Source organism: Cottoperca gobio, chromosome 5, assembly GCF_900634415.1.
Source record: "Cottoperca gobio chromosome 5, fCotGob3.1, whole genome shotgun sequence".
Taxonomy (NCBI): Eukaryota; Metazoa; Chordata; class Actinopteri; order Perciformes; family Bovichtidae; genus Cottoperca; species Cottoperca gobio.
In genome coordinates this window covers 19,808,168-19,827,612 of record NC_041359.1, presented here as the reverse complement: position 1 = coordinate 19,827,612, position 19,445 = coordinate 19,808,168, and the positions used below count along the sequence as shown (strand labels likewise).

The 19,445-nt window shown below is 40.4% G+C and overlaps 2 protein-coding genes across 2 annotated transcripts in view; both read left to right on the top strand.

Moving 5' to 3' along the window:
• Window positions 1–10,299, top strand: part of ankrd52b (ankyrin repeat domain 52b) — a 14,727-nt gene extending 4,428 nt beyond the window's left edge. Inside the window, 22 exon segments of the mRNA XM_029431478.1 lie at window positions 137–190; window positions 192–350; window positions 635–713; window positions 852–966; window positions 1,355–1,437; window positions 1,567–1,669; window positions 1,830–1,901; window positions 2,085–2,225; window positions 2,357–2,413; window positions 2,742–2,853; window positions 2,957–3,028; window positions 3,142–3,343; window positions 3,494–3,581; window positions 4,065–4,182; window positions 4,351–4,570; window positions 4,882–4,969; window positions 5,085–5,168; window positions 5,720–5,865; window positions 6,154–6,236; window positions 6,603–6,685; window positions 7,190–7,281; window positions 7,388–10,299. Of these exon segments, the coding sequence (XP_029287338.1) occupies window positions 137–190; window positions 192–350; window positions 635–713; window positions 852–966; window positions 1,355–1,437; window positions 1,567–1,669; window positions 1,830–1,901; window positions 2,085–2,225; window positions 2,357–2,413; window positions 2,742–2,853; window positions 2,957–3,028; window positions 3,142–3,343; window positions 3,494–3,581; window positions 4,065–4,182; window positions 4,351–4,570; window positions 4,882–4,969; window positions 5,085–5,168; window positions 5,720–5,865; window positions 6,154–6,236; window positions 6,603–6,685; window positions 7,190–7,281; window positions 7,388–7,578 (2,442 nt within the window). The 3' untranslated portion in view covers window positions 7,579–10,299.
• Window positions 10,300–10,977: 678 nt separating this feature from the next.
• On the top strand, window positions 10,978–18,694 carry npepl1 (aminopeptidase like 1). Its single transcript, XM_029432787.1, has 12 exons — window positions 10,978–11,242; window positions 12,748–12,933; window positions 13,092–13,262; window positions 13,430–13,519; window positions 13,627–13,708; window positions 14,266–14,408; window positions 15,602–15,679; window positions 15,774–15,874; window positions 16,077–16,200; window positions 16,407–16,583; window positions 17,088–17,198; window positions 18,212–18,694. The coding sequence occupies exons 1-12, from the start codon at window positions 11,093–11,095 to the stop codon at window positions 18,368–18,370; spliced, it is 1,572 nt and encodes a 523-aa protein (XP_029288647.1). The 5' UTR covers window positions 10,978–11,092; the 3' UTR covers window positions 18,371–18,694.
• The last annotated feature ends 751 nt before the right edge of the window (window positions 18,695–19,445 follow it).

The window sequence follows — 19,445 nt, the reverse complement described above, 5'->3', positions numbered from 1 at the left end:
AAAGTCACTTGACTCCAAACACTAAAAATACACTTCAGTGTTTCTTTGACTGACAAAACGAGGCTCTCATGCTCTCAAATCACCAGACGTGTTTCATTTTATACTCATCGATTGTTTTTCCTCCTCCGTCTCTCAGACCGATGAACCTAACATTTTTGGGAGCACAGCGCTCCACATGGCCTGTCACACGGGGACAGGACACTGTGGCCACTGAGCTGGTGAACTGTGGTGCCAACATCAATCAGCCCAACCACCACGGCAGCACGCCGCTGCATCTGTCTGCCGCCTCTTCCAGCGGGGTGCTGTGTCTCGAGCTGCTAATCAACAATGGTGCTGATGTCAACGTGCAGGTATAGAGAGTCCACATCTACAGTATAGTGCATTATCATAGTAAATGATAATGCATTCATGACCACATTAAACATCATAAAACATTATGTATGAGACTTGAATTATAAGCTTCTAAGTATGCATTTAAAATACCATATATGCATGATGCCACACAAATGCATTACGCTTTATTTACCTGTTTGACTGTTTAGTCATTGTTTACAGGATTAATTGTTCAGTGTACAGATTATAATGATTTATGCCATTCGCTTCACTAAAAATGTTATTTCTCTCTGTTTGACAGAATAAAGAAGGGAAGAGCCCTCTGCATATGGCTGCTATGCACGGGCGCTTCACAGGCTCCCAGATTCTGATCCAAAATGGTAACATTCAAACTGTCCCCAGCATCGTCTTGTGACGAATGATCTGCCCTCACGTTAAACTTTGACTTAAAATATGAGCGCACGTCCTCGACTGAAACACTATATTCACCTCATGTCTGCTCCTCCATCTGTACTCAGGTGGGGAGATCGACTGTGCTGATATGTTTGGAAACACTCCTCTTCATGTTGCTGCCAGATACGGTCAGGAGTTGCTGATCAGCACTCTGCTGACGAACGGTGCTGATAAGACCAAGTAAGTCCGAGCGATATTACCTGCACATGCACACAGGCCATAGACTGTACAAGAGAAGTGGACTTAGTCACGGTGACGTCTCCCGTTGGTTTTGTGGGCTACGGTTTTGAAGCCTCGTGTCTGGCGTTTTTGCCGTCGCCATCTTAGTTTTTTGGAACAACTGAAAGATTTGAAACTAGCGCTTTAGACTATTGTTAGTCATATTTTATAGTTGTTATAATTGTTATTGTTGGCATCTTTTTCATACGTTTACATCATAACTTTTGTCGTATAGATAGTCTATGATGTAATATCATTATGTTGTGTATTCTCTGCTATCGGCAGATAAAATATTAAGCTGCAAAATCACTGTTAATACTTCAATGAATCTTTGTTTTGATCTCTAAAGACAGGGTATTCATGGGATGCTTCCTCTGCATTTGGCGGTGCTCTACGGATTTCCAGACTGTTGTCGAAAGTTACTGTCCAATGGTGAGAATCTGTTTGAGCCATTAGGCTGTGCGCCTCAATTTATCCTCTCCCTTTTTACATTTTATATACGGACACAACTCGTTGTGTTTCCACCTAACAACATGTTGTTGTTGGTTGTGCGTCGTTCAGGCCAGTTTTACATCATGCCGTCTCAAGTGCCGTCAGCTGGGGATGATATTAACATCTCGGACGACCACGGAAGGACCTGCCTGCATGCAGCTGCCTCTGGCGGGTGAGCACACACACACACACACACACACACACACACACACACACACACACACACACACACACACACACACACACACACACACACACACACACACACACACACACACACACACTCTCACACACACACACCCTAAACTCTACTTTTTGTCCTCTTGTAACAGAAATATTGACTGTCTGAACTTGCTGTTGAACAGTGCCACTGCTGAACTGGATGTAAAAGATAATTTGGGACGGTAAGAATTGCTGAATAACTGAAGCTAAGACTTTAACTCTGCTTTGGTGTCCCCTGATATCACAACTGTCCCCTGATATCACAACTGTCCCCTGATATCACAACTGTCCCCTGATATCACAACTGTCCCCTGATATCACAACTGTCCCCTGATATCACAACTGTCCCCTGTTGCACCTCGCAGATCTCCTTTGCACTATGCTGCCGCTAACGGAAACAGCCAGTGCACGATCTCCCTGGTGAGAGCCGGCGCGGAGGTCAATGAGCTGGATCTGACGGGCTGCAGCCCGCTGCACTACGCCGCTGCTTCACACACCTTTTGTGGGTGAGGGAGCATTTACTGTCATTTTAAGGTTTTACTCGTCTTACTCAGAGCGGAGAGAAGGACGACATCCTGCGTACAGGTTATCTTTGTGGATAATCCAGAGTTCATTCAAGCCTGTTTTCTCTCCACAGAGGGGAAACGAGCTCTGAGCCTGAACACAGTGAGGGAACGCAACACGAAGCCTCTCTGTAAGTCACATATTTGAATCATCTTTATACACTCAATTGTGCAAAATCCAGACAAATTGTGTCTTTCAGTCAGTAAATAACTTCTAGAGTTATTGTTGAGAAGAGTTCAGAAGAAAGTCACGATCAGATCTGTGCAATTATGAGATCAAATGGAAAGAACAGATTTTTAAACATTAAATGATGTAAACATTTGGACAATTTACAGAAAAAGAAACCTGGTTTGATTTTTATATAAAAATGCATTCAAATGAATTTGTCTTTGGTATACTTGATATGTAAAAACAAATGCCACCATACAATATATACATGTTCTTAATGTTGTGTTCAGGTGTTTAGACTTCTTGCTTGACAATGGGGCGAACCCAACTCTGAAAAACAGCAAGGGTTACAGCGCCGTCCACTATGCAGCAGCTTATGGGAACAAACAGCACCTGGAACTGGTCAGTGGTATCTTTTGATTTTTTTTAATTATTTTTTCTTAAGTGATTGCAAGTTCGACCTACAGTAGTTGAAGTTTTTTCTTTTCTTCTCCGACTCTTGCAGCTCCTGGAGATTTCCTTCAACTGTCTAGAAGAGGTTGAAAGTAATATTCCCGTCAGTCCTTTGCACTTAGCTGTGAGTAGCACATGATTACAATGAATACACTAGAAAAGTTGTGACATTTCTACACAAAGACCTCAAGTTTACAAGCCTTTGATTCTACTGTGATATGCATTCTGCTGTTACAGGCGTATTACGGTCACTGTGAGGCGCTGCGTTTGCTTTGTGAGACGCTTGTGAGTCTGGATGTCCGGGACATTGAAGGCAGAACTGCCCTCCACCTGGCTGCTCGGAGAGGTTTTGCCCCGTGTGTGGAGGTGCTGCTCAAGCATCAAGCCTCTTACACACTGAAGGAGCAGAAGCGCAAGTGGACGCCTCTCCATGCTGCAGGTGTGTGTGTGTGTGTGTGTGTGTGTGTATTGGATCCTGGGATGTTTAAGGAAATCCTTTATAACTATAAGATAAACTGTTCTGAGAATAAACCATAATGTTTAATAGTTAAGACGTTATTTAAATGTTGACTGGTTTTCCCCTGTGCAGCTGCTGAAGGCCAAATGGACTGTCTGCTTTTGTTGGTCAACGGGGAACAAAGTGCCGACGTCATCGACAGTCCGGATACACAGGGACAGTGAGTCGCTCGAAATGTTATGCTTTGATTTGTTATCGTTGGTTGATTTACGTAAACACCTGACATGTACAGCAATTACATACATTACATTGTTTTAAACTTCATGTCCTGTGTACGAACACCAGATTTCTTTCTAACACACACACACACACACACACACACACACACACACACACACACACACACACACACACACACACACACACACACACACACACACACACACACACGGACCATGAGGAGATATTCACTGAAGTTGACAAAGTGTATTGAGTCGGTGCACTGACTGCACCTTCAACAAACATTTGCTCTGTTTATCCTTGCATTGTGTATTTCATGCCATACTATCTGTTTATTATTATTGCATATTATTAATGTCTGTACATCTTCTCCGTTCATTCCTTTTACGGATATCCTAAACCACCAACGTCCTCACTGCAGTCACTCAATTATTTCCTTCTGTTTCCCTTTTGTCGTATGCAGGACGGCTCTCATGCTGGCAGCTCTGGGCCTTCACACCGACTGTGTCCACATCCTGTTGGAGAAAGGTGCAAAGGCGGATGCTGCAGACAAAAAGGGCTTCACTGCATTACACAGAGCTGTAGGTGTACTTGCTGTGCTCGTGTGTGTCTGTGTGTGTGTGTACATGTCCTATCACTTTATTAATGGCACTTCATAATGTAAACGAGGGATACGTCCCTTTACAGAGTCCTGGATGTTCCAGATGTGTTGTTTTCCCCTCACGTCATGTCTCGTCCTCCCGCTGCAGGCCATGCTGGGCAGTGAGGACTGTGTCTCTGCTCTGTTGGAACATGGGGCCTCTGCTCTGTGTAGAGACTCTCAGGGAAGGACCCCGCTGCATCTCGTAGCGTCCCGCGGCCATACAGAATTACTTCGAACTTTGCTAAAGGCTGCTACGAAAGCTGACCCTCTGGACTCCATATTGGACTACAGAGGCTACACGCCCACCCACTGGGCTGCCCACCACGGTGAGATGTCAGGGCACGAATTCATGTCAAATACTTCACCTGCTAAATTATCATTGTATGTCAATCACTCACCCTCGTGTTACCTTGAATTCTTGAAAACCTTTCCTCGCATGCCTCCACCACGAATGCAGAATGAAAATCTTTTTAGAGCAGCACCAGCACAGTCTCTCAACACTAGTTTTTATCCACAGCATTATTGTAACCTTTGAATAATTTCTCCCAGTTGAAACTCTTGGAGAGAGGCTGTGTTGCCATCATTTTCCAAAGATTTGAATATTAATCGTTTGTCCATTTGTGTCCTGTTCCTTTAGGGCGTGAAGGATGTTTACACATTTTACTTGAAAACAAGCTTTTTAGCAACCAGGAGGGACATTTCTTCACCGCATTGCACTGTGCTCTGTGAGTACCGTATTTAAAGTAAATGCTCATACAATGCAGTATGTTTAATATAAATGAATAATGATACATTTAATTTGGTTTTTCAAAATGTAACAACTCTGTTCTTCCTTTGCAGAGTTAATGGACATGATGTTGCTGCTGGACTTCTAGTGAAGGCTGTTGGCCCTCAAATTGTTAACGTTAGCGATGCCAAAGGAAGGTGGGTTCGTCTCTGAGCTGAGCTCTACTTATCACAACAAATGTATTTCATGCAGCACTGCAGGTATGGATCAGTCTCCAGATATTGTAAATGTAGAAGTTGAATTAATTTAATTCAGGCATCTACAAACAGTGGTTGTACGTGTGCAATTAAATCATGAAAGCTCAACATGATCGTTGTCCATTTGATCCATTCGTTTATATCAGTCAAGAAAAGGTTCTAATATTGTATATATGTTTTATTTACTATATTATTTATTCAAACCTCAAATGTATTGATAACTCTGTAGAATTGTGTTCTACAAGAAAGATGCAAATTAAACGGTATTTTAATTAGAGCTGCAACTAATTAATATAATAGATGAATTCACCAAAAGAGAAATAATCTGCAACTCTTGATAATCGATCGACAGATAAAGTTATTTTTTCATGCAGGAAACACTCGATTAATCTAGAAAATAATCTGCAGATTAATCCATAATGAAAATATTTGTCAGTTGAAGCCCTAACTGTGTGTGTGTGTGTGTGTGTGTGTGTGTTATGTGAGTGCAGGACCCCGATGCATGCGGCTGCTCATTCAGGAAACGTTGCTGGGCTCCAGCTGGTCCTGGCCCAGGGAGCAGAAGTCAATGCCGTGGATCATTGTGGGTGCTCTGCCGTGATGGTTGCTGCAGACTGTGGACAGACTAAGGCTGTTGGTATGTGATTGAAATTCCTGTGATCGGTATCTTTAAAATGTGTTGCCCTTATCTACACCTGAGAAACCTTCAAACGCATCAGGACCATTTTCTGCTCATGATGTTTTCTGCAAGACTTACTCACAGTCCCTCTTTCATCCATATTCCCTCCCTTTTTTTTAGAGCACTCACTGGTTAATTGGTATCTTTAATACACCATATACATCTGTCCCCCTGTTGCACTGATTGTAAGTTGTTTGAAATATAAAGGTGTTTGTTGTGAAAGGTGTCTTATTTTCTGCATTTCAGAGTTCTTGCTGCACAAAGCGAAGCCAGACCTGACCCTGGTGGATGTCAATAATAACACTGCCCTTCACTTAGCCTGCAGCAAGGTCACATACACACACAAATGCATGGACTGCATGCACGCAGTGGCACAATAATACATGTTTGCATGTGTGTAGCAACAGTTATGTAACAACTGGCAGATAATAAAACCCCTGTTGAAAATTAGGTTAAGAATGTAATCAAATGTCAAAAATATCATTTCTAAAAATGTTATACGACCTGATTTAACCTTGCAATGGTTCATAACGGTAACGATGGTTGTGCTGTGGAATTTACTAACGAAAGATTACATTTTCTATTTGATTACATTTTCAGCCACAACTTATGACATTCACAAACTAATTTTCAGGCAGTTTGTTCGAAGTGATAATGTTCTTTAGCAATATTGTACAATATGTTTCATTCTGCAGGGTCATGAGATGTGTGCCCTGTTGATCCTTGGAGAGATCAGCGACACCTCCCTCATAAATGCAACAAATAGCGCTCTCCAAATGTGAGTTGCTTAAAAGCGTTAATACAAACTCCTCAAACCTGTGACATGTAGGAAATGATTACCTTGGAATGTATTAATAAGGAAATCAACCAGTATTGTTTTGGAATTGTTTCTCATTATGCAGTGTTCATTTAAAGTGTAAAGCACATGTAGATTACACAGGTTAATAGTGCAGCGGCTGGAAATATCAGTGTAATGTGGTAATATGATTACTTCATTCTTAAAATGTTCTTATGGTGACTCTAATACTAGTTGAAAGCTGTTCAGCCAAGATGGCACAGATGTTTCTTCTGCCATTTCTTTTTCAAATGTATTAAAGAAAAGGAAATGCATTTTGATGATGCTGGTGAATATTTTTTTTTGCCTATGATTGCATATCTAAGGAAGGTTTTGTATCTTTTTAAAAAGGCCCCCTTAAATCAACATGAATAAGTTGTCGGTGTTTTTAATATTGACTCGCCTGCCATGGGCCTCATTGAACAGTTGTCTTTCTTTCTCATGCAGGCCTCTTCACATTGCAGCAAGGAAAGGCCTGGCTACTGTAGTGCAGGTGTTGTTGAGCAGAGGAGCAGCCGTCATGGCCGTAGATGAGGAAGGTAAGCAGGAATAATTATATTTCTATGATGCAACACCAAAGCAGTCTGTTTGTCCTGTTCCTGAAGAACACTGTAGGATAATTCTCTGCCCGTTGGCCCTCTGCAGGCCACACGCCGGCTCTGTCCTGCGCCCCAAACAAGAACGTGGCCGACTGTCTGGCCATGATCCTTTCCACCATGAAGCCTTTCCCTCCCAGAGAGGCCGGCGCCGGTACAGCCTCCCACTTCAACCCCATCCTGAAGAACTGCGGTATTGCTGCCACCTGTGGCTCCAGCGGTAACCTCTGTCACGCCTAAGTCAAGCAGCCGCATGTCCCGTAGGCCTGTCCCGATAACTACTTCAGTTGCACGATATATTGTCCAACAATATTATTGTAATTTCAAGACCATTTTATGCCACTGATGTAATGATGATATAATGGCATAATAATACCCTACTTTTAAAGAGCAATGGACTGAATTATTAAGAATAATCAGACGTAAATCAAATAAAACCACACAAGCAAAACGGTCAATAAAATGAACTCTCAGGCTCTGTTAACAAAAGTTGCACTTAAATAAATATTGAACATTTGGCACAGGGGCATTATTCATTCCTTAAACCCCTTGGAAATCAAGTCCATTTGGACTTTCTGGCTGGTCAGTTGCCTCCGGGAAAAACACAGATAAGCCTCAACGTTGTGTGTGCGTGCGTGTGCGTGCATGCGCGTGCGTGCGTGTGTGTGTGTGTGTGTGTGTGTGTGTGTAGGCAACAGTTGCAGCGCGACCAGAAATGACATCAAAACCTGTCTCGGCATCGTTGTTTTTTCTGTTTAGACGCTGTGAAGTATTCTAATGGTCGGGAAACACCTGCTGTTTATTCTGGCATCATGTTGGCTGATATATTGTTGACATTCTTATGTAAACAGACACACATGTAAACGCAAAGGGCAATATCACATTCAGCAAAAACGATCGAGGTCATGTCCATATATCGTACGATAAGTCGATAACGTAATTATCTTGACAGGCCTACGCACGGGGGCTGTGGGCCTGCACAGGTGGAGGAGTGAAATTTCATCCCAGTGTAGCCCAAAGTCTACACACACACACACACACACACAACATTTATACATGTGTGTCAGCTGCTTGCACACTATGTGCTCGTGCACCAGCAGCATCGATTGCCTCCTTTAAAATCTCGTCTTACACTTTTCTGATATTAGAAAACCTCTTAGATTATTGTCTCTGCCACGTGAGTTGAGTTTAGCACACACACATGTTATTTTAAGGTACTAACCATCAGAAAGGAGTGGGAGTTTGACATGAGAGGACTACACGAGCCTCTCCACTTGAACCCCGTCCGCTGTCAGTATTGGGTTGAATTTTCGTTAACCACAAAACCTAAAATCTCCGTGTTCGTCTTCACCTGATACAAGTGCAAGAATACTCGGATGGTTGTGTGTTTGTTTTACGTATGTGTGTCTGCAAGAGCTATTTTGCATATTAGACATTGCTTCTTAATATACTTGTTTTAAAATATCTAACAGGTGCTTTAAACCTTTTATGCAATTAATAAGAATATTTTTCTATCCTGTCCAAAGTGTAGCAGACAGTACACTGAATAACATTATTATTCAAATATTATCAGGATTTACACGAGTTACATTTCAGTTTAGTAAAGTCACAAGCATGTGTATAGTAGTAGTTGTATAGTTTACAGAGTATAGTGTATATAAAGTTCTTTAAAAACCTTTTACTTAATATCTTGAAAATCCCAAATTATCGAGCATTAACCTCAGGTCACTGCGTACTGTACTGTGGGTGCAATAAATGGCACATTTTGAGCTGGATGTTGCATAACAAATGTATGACGAGTATCATGTTTCAGTTGAATAAGCAAGAGAATAAAACAAATAAAGAATTAATAAAATATGTGTTTATGAGCAAAAAAACGTAAGTCTATTGCAAATGTGTCATTTCAAGTCTGCAACTAAAGACTGATTTAATTTTTGATTAATTGGTTGATTCTTTTCTTTTTTAATCATGATAAAGTTCACAATTCAAGTTAAACGAGCCCAAGGTGACGTCTTTAAATTGCTTGTTTTTTTTCCATCCATATTCTCAAACCCAAAGATATTTAATTTACACTATCAGACTAATAAAAGCAGCAAATCGTTTAAGAAAATGAAATTTTTCTGGCAATTTCTGTTCTGTGACGAATAAGTAAAATGTTAATTATCAAATGGTCAATTCATTTTCAGTCAATTTATTATTTCAGCGCCACATTTTTACCTTTTTGTTGTTGCTGTAATGTTGTCCCTGTGCATCGAAACTGGGTAAAAGAAACCACTCGCATCTAATGCCTCTATCAATCTCTGTGAAACTGAAATTATTGTCTCGTAAATATTTCAAGTAATTTACGAATGAAGAAAAATAAATTTGGCAACACACAGAATTGTTTTTTTTTATTCATAGTTTTTTACTTGTTAAATAATTTAGCACAATGGTACAAATATGTCTATGCCTCTCTTTAAAGATAACATTTTTATAAATGAAGGTTTGCATTAAATCATTTGAAAGTACACAGACTTTGATATTTTCCTTTTTTGCTAATTGATTTCATTTCCCCCCCCCCCCCCCCAGTAATACCTGCTGTGTAATCTTAAAATGGCTTTAAACTATTTGCACTCTGACATAATACGTAAGGGTGACCTTAAATTTATGCAAATATACAACATTTGAAAGTGCATTTTAAAACTTTAGCTTTCAAATTAGAAATAAGATCCATAAGAGCGTGTCCTTCGTTCATTTGGATGAAATTACTGTGAGAAAACAGTTTGACATTTCTAAACGCAAGTTGCAGTGAAATGTTTTGAACAATGTTTGTCTTTAGCAAGTGCTCTTTTCATGTGAACAAAGTGTGTCCTTTGTACTTTTTACTGAGATTTCAGGGTGTAACTGCCAACTTGAGTACTCTGTATGATCTAGTTGTGGAAGGCATTCAATTGAGAGAAAATAAATAAATCACAACCATGAGATGTGTTTTTGTAATATTTTCTTTCTATTCGAGTTCCATGCGTTTGTGCTGATCTACAACTACACTCTGACTCGGGCTGTCCTGCATCTGTTCAAAAAGCTTGATACATTTTACACATGACGATTGAGTCTGATTAATGAGACTGATTCTTGTGGTGTTTTTCATAAAGCTGTGCGGCCTGCAGGATAAACGTGTGTGTGTGTGTGTGTGTGTGTGTGTGTGTGTGATGAGAGAATATTTCCTACAAACATATTGATGCACGGTTTACTGGGAAAGAGTAATACATCTAATACTAACTAATTTAAGAGCAAAAATTAAGACAATTTTGCACATTTCTGCAAGAATACTACCACTTCTGCACAGCTCTTTCACTTTTATTTCTGATATACGTTCATATTTTTTCACAGTAATTTCGTTCGTTTCTTGTACACATTTTCTTTATTTTTTTAAATTTGAAAATAGTTTTTATAATTTCTTCTTTTCTTCAGTAATCTTTGCATTTTAATTCCGCTTTCTGTGTTTGTGTATGCCCCCATACACCAAGATAATTCCTTGAATTTAAAAACCTACTTGATTATGAAGACAGGTTTGCTTAATTAATATCTTCATGTAGTTGCTGCGTGTCGCCGGTTGAGGTTGATAAAGACTGCTGATTACAGCCTCTATAAATGACACTGGTTCATCTTCTCCCGGCTGCCGTCGCCGGTCCCCCTGCCCCAGTGAACGACAGCAGCTCGTGCACTTTAACGTCACCGTCCGTCAGCTAGCTAACGTTAGCTGTCTCTCACAAAGATGGCGAACGTGTTGCTGGAGTTCAAGGCTTCTGCCGGTGACTCCGAGCCACAGAGCCGTCCTGTGCTGATCCTCGGACAGCAGAGCCACCTGCAGAAAGTCGCCTGGGGCCAAATCAAAGGGAAGCTGCAGCCGGTCGTTAGCAAAGAGGTACTATTCTGTCAATGAAGATGATTGTTAGACAGCTAATGTTAGCACTATGCTAACCTAGCTAAATGAATGTAACGTTAACTAGCTAGCTAACGTTAACAATCCCAGGGATATAACTGGAACTAGCCAGCAAGTCTGATTAAACAACTAGTTATAACGTTAAGCATTGGTAGAAGTATTAAAATATTTAACAAATAAAATACCAATACTATATTTGTAAAAATACTGTTACAAGTTAAGAGTTATGCATTCAAAATTGTACCCGAGTAAAAGTACAAAACTATTAGGAAACCAAATCTACTTGGAGTACCGAAAGTAAAAGTAAGCTACTCTTAACGCAGTAGGCTGTGCCCCATTAGCTATACAAAATGAATGAGACTTTAGCTGTCTTGTTACCGACACATTGCTTTTAATTGGTATACATCAACTACATTTTTATAGTGCTGAATTTCCTCACGTTAACTCTAAGTAACAATTGGTGACTGTCCATTTCCTAGTTTAAAGATTAAGTTTTAATTTTCCTTAATTCTGCAACACAGTGCTTAACCGTTATCTCCAGATAATGGCTTGATTGAATGGCCATGAGAGTGGTGTAAAGTCTTAAACTGGGTGTCATCATGTTCATGTAGCTCGCTCAGGGTGGCACTGACCGGTCCAGTGGTCGGACTCATGTCATCTGATGGAGCTGAAAGCAGTGTGTCGTGCAAAGTCCTCAAAGGTGGTTGTGCAAAGGTGACAGCCAGTCGAGACTTTGCTTCTCAATATCCTCCGACAATGATTCACCAACATTATTGTTCTGCTCGTTTTATTTTACTGGGCGGTAAAAGGTCTTTGCCATACTTAAGCTGGCAATTGTGACACTATCTGGACACTTGGGTGACATTTGAAAGCCTCTCTCATTTAAAACTCCGTTACACATTTTCCACCCGCATATTGACTGATTTCCATCTGTTTTTCATCTGTGTTGTAAAAACTAAGCATTCATCAAGAGTGCGAGTAATGAATCTTCAGCGCTTCCAATCTTCTGATGACAAAAGGCTAACATGGTTTATAGCAAACAGTTGTGGACTTTGTTGTCCTAAGCAGTGATGTATGGTACACTTCAGGTAAGCAAATGGCTGTAGAGTCTACTACGATACTAGATTAGTTGTTTAGTCCACAACATTGGTTTACAAATTGCCCCACACAATTTTCCAAAGCCCATGGTGACAATTACAACTTCCTTGTATTGTCTGACCAACTGTCCAAAGCCCAAATATTTTCAGTTTACTATTAACCAAAACCTAAACTACTTTACTAAACCAAAATAGTTTTTAGTTAATAGTAGTTGAGCTTTATTTGTATAGCACCTTTCATACAAGAAATGCAGCACAAGGTGCTTTACAATAAGGGATATTAGACGGATAGAATGCCAAGTTAATGGTAAATAAAACGCACTTCATAAATATAAAAGGGGGGGAAGGAATAAAATAAGATGCATAATAATTATTTGTTTTGCTTTTCAGATTTGGCAGGCAGCTCTCAGTGCTTTGAACCCGAACCCCACGGACAGCTGTTCTCTGTACCTCAACCATGCTGCGGTGGCCGCCCTTCCTTCACGAGTCAGCAGGCACAACAGCCAGTCTTCTGCCCACTTTGTGTCCCGTCTGGTCCGTTCCTGCCTGCCTGGAGGCAACAACCGCTGCATTGTGGTCAGAATCCTAAGAATTTTGTTTGTTTTGTGCCTGTAACATAATAGGATGTGGGGTGAACTTAGATTTCTCACCTCTTTCAAGAGGGCAGGGAGCACTTTTAGCCATATTGTTTAATCGGTTCTTACCGTTTATATGAATGCGTCTTTCATCTCCAGATGGTGTGTGAGCGTTCGGATGTGTTTGCGTGTTCCTGTGCTATTGCCAGGGCGTTCTCCATCTTTTCTCGGCGCTCCACGTCTTCACGCAGGGCGGAGAAGAAACGCGTCACTGTGGAGATTGTGGTCGTCGGGCAAGAGAGCAGTGTTCTGGATGTCGCAGAACTTAAGGTACTGCATTCTTGTTTTGCTCTCGATTTTTTCTTTTCTTTTTACTTTATTTAACACAATTTATCAGGGCCGTTTAAGTGTCGCTGTACTTAAAACCGCATGTTTTGAACCACTGTGGTTCATGTGAACTGCAGTCTGCCATATCTGAAGGCTTTTCTTCTGTTTAGTGTCTCTCTAACGCTGCTCATGGCGTGCGGCTGGCAGCTCGGATTGTGGACACACCATGCAATGAGATGAATACAGATCACTTCTTGGATGTAAGTGGAACTATTTTTCTTTTGGAAATGTTGACTGCACTACAGGAACATGGTTGTAATTATTTTTGCTGCAGCCCCCTCATGACAGACATTTATTTCTGTTTCAGGAGATCAAGGCAGTGGGAACTGAACTTGGAATAACTCCAGTGATCATTCGTGGAGAGCAGCTGAAACAAAGAGGATTTGGAGGTACTTTGTCTGTGATCAGTTTATATTATGACAACTCGCCTGTCAGTAAAACGGATTTACTGATTATGGTTTTTTTTAGCGAATTGTTTTTTTAGTTTTAAAATGCCAACAGTCGGAGGAGTTTGGATTAAAGCTAATTTAGCTCTGTTGCTCAAAATCTAGATTGGTGAAGAACAGCAGCTCGTTACTGTGGTTGGATAACTGTTAACATAATGACTCCATATTTCGTAGCTCAATACACAATCTTTATTTACCACGTTATTCTGTAAAGTATTCTACAGCAATAAATAAAAGTGTATTGCTCATAAAGTCCAGTCTTAAATCCTATTGTGGAAATTGTATTCACCTTGCCTTAGTCTTTGTTAAAGCCAGTAGAACTTAATCCTTAATATTAAACTCTTTTGGAAAAAACTAGAGTTCAATATTGGGGAACCCACAGGTCTTTTTATCGTGCGATAAGCAAGTATATCTGTCCTCATCCAAGAGATGACAAATCCTAAGCTTGATCATTAATGGTTACGATTATTAAAATGTTTTCTTTCTCTCTTCCCTGTCAGGTATTTATGGAGTTGGTAAGGCGGCAGAGCATCCTCCTGCATTAGCAGTCCTGAGCCACACACCAGATGGTGCGACCCAAACCATTGCATGGGTGGGCAAGGGCATCGTGTATGACACTGGAGGACTCAGCATCAAGGGAAAGGTACTCCCATTTTTTTTCCTCTGGAAAAGTACTAATAACTATTATGTATCCTCTGTGTTTGTAACGCTAATGTCCTGCTAATATCACTGCAGTAATCATCTAGTTAACTTGTTTAAACCTGCTTTTCATTCTAAATGCTCTCTGCATGAAGGGTATGCAACTAAAAGTAACAAATCTGATTTTGACTCCAGATTTGTGAGTTGCTTGTTCATTTAAATATGCAATTTAGGAGAAATCTAAATTTGTTTCAGTTGTTAGTGAAGTAGTAAACCACAGTCCTACTTAGTTTAATCAATGTATTGCACTTGCAGAATGCATTTATTCATCACATCATGGCGTAAGAATTTTATTAACCGGTAAACTTTATTCATCTGGATGGTAAGTCTGCTGTAGTCAAACAGACAAAAATGCACAACATGTTAACTGTTCACCTGCAACATAGCCAAAGCTTTGAAAGATTTACAGTTAATAATAATAATAATAATAATAATAATAATAATAATAAGCAGCTTTATTTGTATAGCACCTTTCATATATGAATTGCAGCCCAAAGTGCTTCACAGCAAAAACATAAAAATGTGTACAAGATTAGACAGAATAAGAGCATTTACAGAACAATAATCACAGTGTTGATGTAAATGAGTCTGACGTAGCATTTAAAATAGTATAAAATAACATTGGAAATCATGCCTAGTTTCCGTATCTGTGCCCTACTCAACGACCCTCCTGCCGGGAAACCACATTCATCACACCATTCTTGTAAATGTTTTAAACCATCAGAGCCATATTTTGAAAGCATGAGATCAACAATGGGCCCCTGTGGCTTTTCAACTGGTTTACTCCCTTTGCTACCCATTCCTGGTAGTCTTTCCGTTTCATAAACAAAGCACCTTGTCAGACTGCGGCCTTCAAAATAACTGAACTCTTTATAACCTCAGACACCACTGATCTGATGAGCTTTAAGCCTGTTCTCAGTAATCCACTCGCATGTAGTCGCTGTTGCATGCACCCGTTTATGTCGTGTCATATGCAAATAGAAAGGCAGAGTACTTACTCGGCAGAGACGAGGTTTACAACTAGCTGGTAAAGTGTTTCTGACTCTGCTGGCTCACCGTCCTGGTCAATGCAAGCTAGAGGTGCAGCATCAGAGTGACATCCAAAATAAATGTGTACATATGTTTTTCTTTTTTTAGACCACAATGCCAGGGATGAAGAGAGACTGTGGTGGAGCTGCTGCCATCTTGGGAGCTTTCAGTGCTACTATTAAACAGGTGAGCTTTTGGATTATCTGTCAGCAGCTGTCACAGCTGTTCTGTTTCTCTGCAGCAGAGTTGTTTTAATCAGACTCTCCTGTGTTTGCTCCAGGGCTTTAAGGATAACCTCCATGCAGTGTTTTGCCTCGCAGAGAATGCAGTTGGACCCACAGCCACACGACCTGATGATATCCACACTCTCTACTCTGGAAAGTGAGACTCTCAATAATAATAATAATAATAATAATAATAATAATAATAATAATAATAATAACAATAATGTGTCAAATGACCTGCTTTGATTCGTCTAGATTTCACACAAACAGCAACTGATGCATTACACGCTGAATTAACAGAAATTAATATGGGCTGTGGTATTAAAAAATAAATGGTCTTTGTGTTTTTTATTGTGAAGGACGGTGGAGATCAATAACACTGATGCAGAGGGCAGGCTGGTGCTGGCTGATGGAGTGGTGTACGCCAGCAAAGACCTCTCAGCTGATATTATTCTGGACATGGCCACACTGACGGGGGCACAGGTGGGTGACAGCACACAGTTGTAAAACCGTCAGTAGCAAGTATGAACTGGAACATCTTCACAAGTCAATAGCTATAGACTCAAAACACAATTTTTTTTATTAAATGTGTCAACTTATCTTCTGAAGAGACCAAAACCATCAATTAATTTAGCAAAATAACAGGTCTTGTGTTTGCATCGAAACCTTTCTTTTGTTTGGATCTCAAGGGGATCTCCACAGGGAAATACCATGCCGCTGTGATGACGAACAATGAGCAGTGGGAGGTTGCATGTGTGCGCGCTGGCCGCAGCAGTGGAGATCTTGCGCACCCTCTGGTCTACTGCCCTGAGCTGCACTTCAGCGAGTTCACCTCTGCCATGGCTGACATGAAGAACTCGGTGGCAGTAAGTGACAAACTACTATCAAGACATAGGACAGTTGGAAACATCAGCAAAGGCTTTCGATGCTCGTTTTGTCCAATTTTAAATTAAAAAAAATGGCTGGTATGGGCATCATAACAGTATTGCCTGTGAGCCAGTAACATACAGTAGTGTATAGATTACTAAGTATTTCAAGTAGGGCTGCAACTAACGCTTATTTTCATTATCCAATAATCTGTTTTCTCGACTAATCGTTTGGTCTATGTTTCCTAGTTTCTCAAAGTCCAAGGTGATGCATTTAAATGTCTTGTTTTGTTGGGTCCAAAACTCAGATATTAAACTGAATATCTATGATGTAAAACTGAGAAAAGCAGGAAATCTCCATATTTGAGTGGCTGAAAAAACATTTTCTGCATGAAATGTACTAACTATTGCAGCTCTAATTTCAAGTAGAATATGATGGCTGATGTTATAATTGATTTCAGGAGTTGTTGATGCTTGTTAACTTATTTTTTGTTGATTTGATAGGACCGGGAGAACGCCCAGAGCTCCTGTGCCGGCCTCTTTATTGGTTCCCACTTGGGCTTTGATTGGCCTGGTGTCTGGGTCCATGTTGATATCGCCTCTCCTGTCCATTCTGTGAGTAACTTGCTGTGCTGTAAGATATTTGTGGTGATCAGTGGTCTAGTGGTACAGCTTCCAAATGCAACACCAGATGGTTGTAAATTCAATACCAGGGCTGTCACCATTGTGTCCCTGAGCAAGGTACTTAACCCAGAGTTGCTCCAGGGAGACTGTCCCTGTAGTTAGTTCACTGTAAGTCGCTCTGGATAAGAGTGTCTGCTAAATGACCTGTAATGTAGGACATTTATTCAGCTGAATTGTGAAGAGGAGCAAGAAAAGGATTGTCATTACACAACTTTGGTATCAGAAAAGATATTTGTTCAGACCATGTTCTGTTCCATTTTTCTTCTAATCTTTAGTTGGCAAAGACACATGTGCACATAGACCTCCACAGGATCGCCTAACCCTTTATATCTGACGTGAAACCTGACAATGACTAACTGAACTTAAAGAGGATAGTTTGGATTTTTCTTTAAGTAGGGCTAAATGAGGTACTTATCCATCGTCAGTGTATTGATGGTGGTCGGCACAGAAGCTTTGTATTACAGCTGTGGTGGAGAAAGGCGCTCCCAAACAATCAATACCAGTTTAAGTGTACGCTATATTTAGAATATTTTAATGTAACGGGTTCTTCTTTCCACCCTTCCAAGTATCTCCGCCTGCAATCCCGCTGACATGCAGACAAAGCGGACCGAAAACATAACCTCCTTGGGGACTGTAATAGTTATTTTAAAAGATCTGTTGCTCTGTCCTGGTCTTGTGATTCAGCTCATAAAAAGAGCTCATAATCACTTTTATTGTAGTGAAGCCTGCAGCATAAGTGTGTTATCACCAGTTCATTGTTTTGTCTCAGAAATGATTTAACACTTTTACTGTAGTAACATATTGGAGGATTGGGTTTTATACCAAACAAGTTCTCATGTTTCAGTCACTTTAACTCTGAGTGAAGAAGATAACTACAGGGTTAGTTTACAGTAATAACGCTGGAATCTCACCCTTGTTTTTTATTTTATATTTTGTCTCTGCAGGGGGAGCGTGCCACAGGATTTGGCGTTGCGTTGCTAATGGCCCTGTTTGGTCAGGCATCAGACGACTCCATGCTGAACAAAGTCTCCCCTCTGGGTGCAGCCACCAACACGTCTGAGGACAAGATGGAGCGTGACTGCAAGAGACGAAGACTAGTGTAGAACAATCTGCGGCTCCGCTGGCAAGAAAGTGAAGTACTCATCCAGTTAGTCAAAACATTTTAAACTGTGATTCAACTCCCTATGTTTGAATACATTTCACTAAATAAATCAGGTGTGTCATGTATGATGAAATGCAGGCTCTCATTTGTCATGATTTGGCACTTTCTGCTCTTTTTTTTCCAGTTGCGCTTGAAGATGCATTGATTCTAATAAAATCTTAAAACAAAAAAATATATCTCCATCCCATCAGCAGGCATTGTTGTACGTTGATACCTTAATGCAAATCAAGGATTAAAAGCATACATGTTGTCTTTCTAAAAAATAGCTAAGGTTCTCTTTTTTTGGCATCCACTGCACTTTTATATTCACCCTATGAATAGTTGGGTTGTGTGATCTCTGGACCAAATGGATGAGTGAGCCCTTACTGCGGTTTTCAACAGTTTCACAATGGTGTCAGATGAGATTGACGCATGCTTTGTCAGCACAAGACGTGAACTGTAAGTATTAGACAGATTGCAGCAAAAAGTATGTTTTTCCACCCTTATGACAATCATGTTGTCCTTCAATAAAGGAGGTGCAATCAGACCTCTTTGTGCATGTGAAGTGAAACACTCCAACGTTTACGTCTATTAAGTGGAGTTCAAGATTTTTAGTTTGTTTCTTTGGTCAAGAATAAACTTGCACACTTATCACCTCCAAATGTTTTATCCCACTTTATAGCACCACAGCCAGTTTGTATCAACCTTTAAATAATGTGGTAAATGTGAGTTACATTGCAGGAACCTACACGATGAGGTTTTAAGACAGTTCAAGATTTTACAGTCGAGGATAAAAATCTTTAAGGGCTAATCACAGGTGTGAGCATAGTGAGGGCTGCAGGTCAGTAACATTAAAACTCAAACTGCTGACACCGGGTTTGCAATAAACTACATGATAGTCTACTATATTTTACATTACAATAGATGTCCTCTCTATTTGTATTTTGATCACCTTTCTTTGAATGCGTTACAAGGTTTTTGTGGTAAAGGAAAATGCCTTAATGCGAAGAAAGTGAGTACAAGGAACAATAGATTTA